The sequence below is a fragment of the Artibeus jamaicensis genome, unplaced genomic scaffold (assembly GCF_021234435.1).
Source record: "Artibeus jamaicensis isolate MK-2021 breed Jamaican fruit bat unplaced genomic scaffold, CSHL_Jam_final contig_444, whole genome shotgun sequence".
Taxonomy (NCBI): domain Eukaryota; kingdom Metazoa; phylum Chordata; class Mammalia; order Chiroptera; family Phyllostomidae; genus Artibeus; species Artibeus jamaicensis.
This window is the reverse complement of record NW_026521831.1, coordinates 2,854,842-2,861,442: the sequence shown is the minus strand read 5'-3', so window position 1 is coordinate 2,861,442 and position 6,601 is coordinate 2,854,842. Positions and strand designations below refer to the sequence as shown.

The 6,601-nt window shown below is 62.4% G+C and overlaps 1 protein-coding gene across 1 annotated transcript; it reads right to left on the bottom strand.

Moving 5' to 3' along the window:
• Positions 1–2,076: 2,076 nt before the first annotated feature.
• Positions 2,077–6,147, bottom strand: RTL1 (retrotransposon Gag like 1). The gene is made up of 2 exons (XM_037130302.2): positions 2,437–6,147; positions 2,077–2,346 (listed from the first exon to the last, which is right to left on the bottom strand). The coding sequence occupies exons 1-2, from the start codon at positions 6,145–6,147 to the stop codon at positions 2,077–2,079; spliced, it is 3,981 nt and encodes a 1,326-aa protein (XP_036986197.2).
• Positions 6,148–6,601: the final 454 nt, after the last annotated feature.

The following is a 6,601-nucleotide window of genomic DNA, read 5'->3' as shown; positions in this document are numbered from 1 at the left end:
TCGTGGTGGGGCTGGGTGGCCCAGGGGGAGAGGATGGAGGCCGCCGGCAGAGGCCCCAGTCCTGGACGTGTTCCCCATTCCTCCTTGGCCACCCTGAGGCTCTTTGAGCCGTGGCTTCCCCAGGTTTGTCCTGAATAAAGGGGCACCAGAAGTCTACCCATGGGTGGTGGCAGAGAACCTGTGCCCAGCCCTTCCTGTGGGCGGATGAGGAAACCGAGGCTGGGAGAGGGGTGGGCAGCCAGCCAGTGAGCCTGGGCCTGGGTGGGGTGGGGACAGGCCCAGAGGTAGAGCTGAGCCCCTGGCTCTGAACCAGCAGGTCCTGACCATGACCTCTTGGTGCTGCCACTGGGGGTAGATGCCTTAGACAGGGGGATGGGTGGTCACCCCTGGGGACCAGGGAGGGCATAGGGCACAGGAGCTGGGGTCAGTGGGGGACAGACTTTCCTTAGGGTGCAGGAAGGGAGGAGCAGGCTTGTGAGGGGGGTGCAAAGTCAGGCTCCTGACCTTTGAACCTGAGGTCAGCTTGGTGATCTCACGGGGCAGCCATCTTGGGCCCACTTGGCCCTGCTGAAGTTCAGGGTCACGCTAGGAGTGGGGTGGGGTCAGAGGTATACTTCCAGGACTGAGGCTGTTGCTGGGGGTGGCTGGACCCCAAGGCCAGCGGGGGCCCTGGGACAGTGTGTGCGGAGCAGTGGCATAAGGGAGCCTGAGGGAACCAGTGCCACCCCCTCTGCTGCCCTTGTTCTCTTAGGACCCTTCCCCCTTCTCGGGGCAGTGCCCCCTCAGAAGAGCTGTTCTGCTGCTTCTGGGCCAGTGTGAAGCCTGGGGCTCCCGGGTTCTCAGATCCCGAGCTAAGGGGCCAAGTGCCACTTCCCCACCCCTCATTTCTTGTGTGGGAAGAAGGCCCACAGAGGTTGGAGGCCAGAGGTTGGACTTGGAATTCTGGGGATCCTACTCTGGGGACCCTACCCTCAAGAAGAGACAGCTCTCAGTGTCCCCACAACCAAGTCAGGGCCTGTTTCTAAGGAGACCCCAGCCCCCCAATCTCCCTTTTCCTCCCTGCAACTCCACTTGATTGCCCACTCTCCACCTTCGGAACAGACGACAAAGTCAGATAATCTTTTATTCTGCTTTATTTGGGGTTGGGGAAGGTGAGAGGGGAAGGTGTAGGGAAGGATCTCCTTCCCGTGGCAGAAAGCAGCGGTCTGGCAGGGACATTCTCAGCGGCCTGGCATAGTGCGCTGGGGGTCTCAGAGTGCCCAGTCTCTCTCGGAGGCCCCTGGGCCACCGGTTCTGGGAGGGGGGCAGGGAGCCCTCCGGCTCCTGGGGAGTCTTGGGGCCTCTCGAGGACGTGAGTCCGGTAAGTGCTGGTACATCGGGCCGCCCCGTGGAGCACACTGTCCAGGTAAGGGGCAAGAGTCAGGGCCAGGCAGTCAGTGTGGAGCGGGCTGGACCAGACTGGGGGCGGCCGGCTTTGCAGGGGGTGGCAGGGGTGGCGTGCGGGAGGCACCACTGCACACTGAAGAAGAGAAGAGACGTCGAGAGGGTGGGGGCGGGGGCGGCCCAGGGGGGGCAGGAGCACCGGCGCTGGAGGTAGAAGAGGTCAGTGGAGCACCTGAGGTCAGTGTCCCAGGATGGCACCCAGCGGCCACCCGCCACTTCATGGGGGCGGGTCTCTGGCATCTGCTTGCTTGGCTGTGTCTGCTGCGCTTGATTCTCACCTGGCCTGGGGTCATGGGGTCATTTCCTGCTCATCACTGCTTTCTTCTGTGGTTGGCCTCAGCCCCAGTGATGGGTCTGGGACCTGAGAACTCAGACAGGGCGTTGTGTTGCCCTGGGCCGGCTCTGGGTTCCTGTTGACTGGCTAGTCTGTTGGCACTGATGATGTTACTGGTTGTTGAGTTGGAGAAAAATCATTGCCCTTCTCAAGTGGGCTCCCCTTGGGGCCGAAGCGGCAGGAGTGGCAGGAGCAGCGCTGGGTTCGAGCAAAGCGGGCACAGGCAGGCGGGGCCTGAGAGGAGAAGTCTCAGGGTGTCTGGGGCCAAGGAGGGGGCTCTCGGCCAGAGGGCTGGTCTCTCAGTGCTGGCCCGAGTCCTCGTCGTCCTCGGGGAGCTCTTCCAGCCTCGCTCTTTCCCGGGGCTGTCTGCCCCGGATCGGGACCGGCGCCTCTGCACAGATCATGGCCAGGAAGTGGGCCAGGCTCCGGGCTGCCGGGTCCTGTTGCGCCCGGTTGGGCTGCTCCTGGGCGGCTGGCAAGTGGCTGTGTAGGAAGCTGAGGATTCCGACTGGGGCCTCCTGTTGATCCGGGATGGCGGGGCTGGGGTCAGCGCCCGGGGCGTCCTGCACCTGGTCCCCTTGCGCGTTGTCCCCTGGCACGTTGTTCCCCTGCGCCTGGTCCCCTGGCACCTCGACCTCCGGCACGTCGTCCTTCTGCACGTCGTCCACCTGCGCGTCCTGCGAGGTGTCTTGCAGGCCGTCATGCAGGCCACACTGACGGTAACGTTGCAGGTCGTCTTGCAGGGCTTCTCGCAAGACGACATTACCGCCGACGACGTGCAGCTCCAGGTGGTGGCTCCCGAGCAGCAGGGCCTGAGGCCCTTCTCCAGGGTTGAAGCTGACGGCAAAGCGCTGGCACAGCATCAGCCAGAACTCGGGCGGGAGGCGCAGGGCCCGGGAGGCCCGGGGCAGCAGGGCCCCCGGCGCGGCTGGGACGGCATCGGTGCGCCTGAAAGGGAGCATCTGGGTCAGCAGCTGGGTGATGGCCCTGGTAACGCCACGGTTTGGGAGGAGGGTCGAGTGCAGGACGAGGCGCCTGGCGGGCAGCTGCGCCACTGCCAGGGTGGGCGCGGGCAGCAGCGGCAGGCGCTGCGTCGCCCTCATCATCACCAGCAGGGCCGCCACGGCCAGGGTGTTCTTCCAGAAGAGCAGGCCTCGGAAGAAGTGCAGAATGACCGCCTTGATCTGGGCCACGGTGAGATGGGCCAGGATGTTGCTGAGTATTTGGTCCACTGGGACCCAAGCCAGGAACTTTCGGTGGAGGGTCTGCTCACTTGCCTCCTCCTGGGGAGGGGCATCTTCGGTCTCCTCTTCGTCCCCCGACTCTGGGGGCTGATCCCTGGGGGATCCTCCCGTGCTGAACCGTCTGTGGGGCTGGGTGGCAGTGCGGGCCTGGAAAGGCCTGCGGCGGGGGTTCCGCACCGGTGGCCGGGGCCGGCCGCCATCTTGCTCGGGCCGCTCCATGACATCAAAGTTGAAGTGGGAGAAGAAGAAGACCCAATGCCCCGGGAGAAGTACGGTGAGCCTGTCATTATTCAGAGAGGTGAGATCCTCCGTGTTAAGAAGGATCATGATGGGCTCCTCGGTGTTCTCCAGGTAGCGGCACCACACCATGAAGGCAGCCCGTATTGGAAGGATCTTCATCTCCAGTGGAGAGTAGTCGACTTCGATAGGAGAGATGTTGCGGGAGTAGAAAGCGCAGGAGACACTCTTGCCGGTCTGGTCGTCCACTTGGATGAGGGAGGCGTGCAGAGCCGTCTGCGTGATGCCCGTTTCCAAGTAGAACGGGTTCTGGGGCTTCGGGTGGTACAGGAGGGGGGCCTTGCGGAAGGCCCGCTTCAGGCATTCGAAGGCCTCCTGCTCCTCGTCGCCCCAGTAGAAGGGCTCGGTGCCCACCAGCTGCCGCACCAGCGGCTCGAGGATGATGGTGAACCGGTCCACGAAGTGGCGGTAGGGGAGGATGAATTCGATCAGGTGTCGCAGGGACTTCTTAGAGCCGGGGATGGGGTACCCCGTGATGGTGGTCACGATGCTCTTGTTCATCCTCACCCCTTTGGGGTTCAAGACGAACCCCAGGAACTCGACAGTGTGCAGGTGGAACTGGCTCCTGTCGAGGGAGCAGTAGACGCTGTGGTGCCGGAAGCGGACCAGGACTTGGCGGACATGCTGCATGTGCTCCTCCTGGCTCATCGAGTAGACCAGGACGTCGTGCCCGTAGGAGAGCACAGAGTAGCCCAGCATGTCCTTCAGGATGCAGTGCACCGTGCTCTGAGGGATCAGAGGGTCTGGGCAGATCTCAAAGGGCGGGTAGCTGTCCGTCTCTTGAGGCTCCAAACCAAACGCCGTCCTCCATACATCTTCTGTTTGGTTTATGTTCATGCTTTCCTCCACGATGGTCCCACGCAGCTCCAGCTTTGTGAACCATGTAGCCCCGTGTAATTGGTCAAACAGTTCCGGAATGATCTGTATGTAGTCCTGTTTGTTGGTCAGCATGTCGTGCAGGTCCCAGTAGTCATTCCGCGGCTTGGCTGTTTCTTGCATCCCAGCACCCACAGGTTCCCAAGGCGCCGAGGAGGGACATTCGTAGAAGTTGTCGCTGTGATCACTGTCTCCAGCCTGCTGAAGCTCAGAGGGCTCTGATTCAGAAAGATCATCGGATCCGTCTGAGCTTGGCTGGTCGGAAGTCTCATCATCTGCTTCCTTCGGGTTAAACACGTCGGCCAGGTCGGAATACTGGGGCGGCAGTCCGGGCAGCAGGCTTATGGCATGTCTCTCCAGCGCGGTGCATGGCGGGGGTGGGCAGAAGCAATTCTTTAGACAGTAGGGAGAGTGGAAGGTGCAGCGGCCTTGGGCCCAGTCGACTTCGGGGGTGTGCACACGGAGCCAGTTGATGCCCAAGATCACGGAGAAGTTGGGCGAAGGAACGATGTCGAATTCGATGGACTCGTGGTGGTTCTGATGAATGCACACCAGGGGCTCAGTGTGCAGCCAGACGGGTTCGTTGCCGATCAGCGAGCCATCCACGGTTTGGATAGGCTGCGGGTAGGCCTTCTCGTACAGCTCGACATAGTGCTCTTGGGCGAACCTCTCATCCATGAAGTTGGAGGCTGCGCCCGAGTCCACCAGGGCCTGCACCGCGACGCTGTGGTATGGGTTCACTCTCACCAGGAGCAGCAGGAAGAGGTGCTTGCGGTCGATGGCCGGGTGGACGTCGCAGGGCATCCAGCTGCTGACCATCCACCTCTCGGGAGCAGGTGAGTCGATCCAGGTCAGGTTCCGCGGGCGGGCCTCGGGGGGCAGCCTGAGCACGGCCCTTCTCTCAGCCAGTTTCTCTTCGATCTGCAGGACCAGCACAATCAGACTGTCCAGGGAGTCCGGCTGGGGGACCCGGAACAGGTAATGCCTGATCTCCTCGCTGAGCCCCTGGCACAGGTGGGCCTGCAGGACTTCATCGGGCCAGCCCAAGGTGGGTACCAAGCCCTGGAACTCCTTGACGTAGTCGATGGCGGCGCGATCCCCTTGCCTGATGCGAAACATGGCGTCTTCCGCCACACGCATGGCCTGTCGGTACTCGAACACCTCTGACATGGCCTCTAGGAAAGCCGGGAAATCGTTGACCACGGGGCTGCCTGCCTGCACCAGGCCTTTGGCCCACTCGAGGGCCATGCCCGAGAGGTGGTTGATGACGTACTGCACTCGCAGGCGGTCGCTGCAGAACCGCCTCGGGTAGCTCTGTAAGATGAGCTGGCAGAGCACGATGAACTCGTGGTACTCTCTGCGGTCGCCAGAGAAGCGCCTCAGGGGTGGCAGCTGGCCCGCGGCGATGCCTCTCACCAGGATGTCTTCCGCCACTCTCTGCTGCTCTTTGAGGTCTTGCATCCGGAAGTACAGAGAGATGAGGGACCTCAGCCTGACCATGAACTCCGAGTTGAAGTCTTCCTCCTCCGGCTCTTCGGGAGGATCCGCCTCTCGCCATCCAGAAAGGTCAGCGTCTTCACCTGGCTCTTCCGGCTCTCCCCAGGGGTTGACAAATGCTTCTTCCATCTCACCAGGTGCCTCACCGACCGGACCCCCCACTTCCTGACGTGAAGCGTTGCGTGACTCCTCCAGGTCTTGGAGTAGGTCATTGGGTGGATCCTTTACTTCCCTATGTGGGCCACTGGATGGCTCCTCCATGTCTTGGAGGAGGACACTGGGCAGCTCTGCCGCTTCCTGGGCGGGGCCGCCGGCCGGCCCCGCCGCCTCCTGCGCTCCGCCGCCCGCGGCCTCCACGGTGGTGTTGGATGAGCCCTCGGAGGACTCCATTTGTTTTGATGATGGATTCTTACGCTCCATCATCGTCTCAAATGAGTCTTCAGAGGGTTCTATCATGTCGTCGGATGGAAAGGAGTGTTCTCTGAAGACGGGTAAGGTGGCGATGCGGCCCGTCAGCGACTGGGACCACAGCGATCAGAACCTGGCGGGGACAGAGGGGTGGGCAGGAAAGGCAGCGGTTTAGGGTCTCAAGGTCAGGGTCGGATCCCCGAGACGCATCAGAGGCCCAGCACGTGGAACACAGAGGAAGTGGGGAAGCCTCCGTGTCCCACTTGGGGTCCCCCCCAGGGAGAGATTTGGGGATGCCAGTCTGCCCCTGGTTTCTCGCCCACCCTCCCAGGCTTGCTGTCCTGTCTGGCCTGCCCGCTCCCCGGTGGTGGTGAGAAATTCACAGCCCATAAACTCGGTGGGGCGATCAGCCCAGAGCACTGTGGCAGCAGGCACCTGGCAGGCGGCACTGGCTGCTTCATTTCACCCTGGCACCCGTGTCTGGTCAATCAATCCTCTTTCC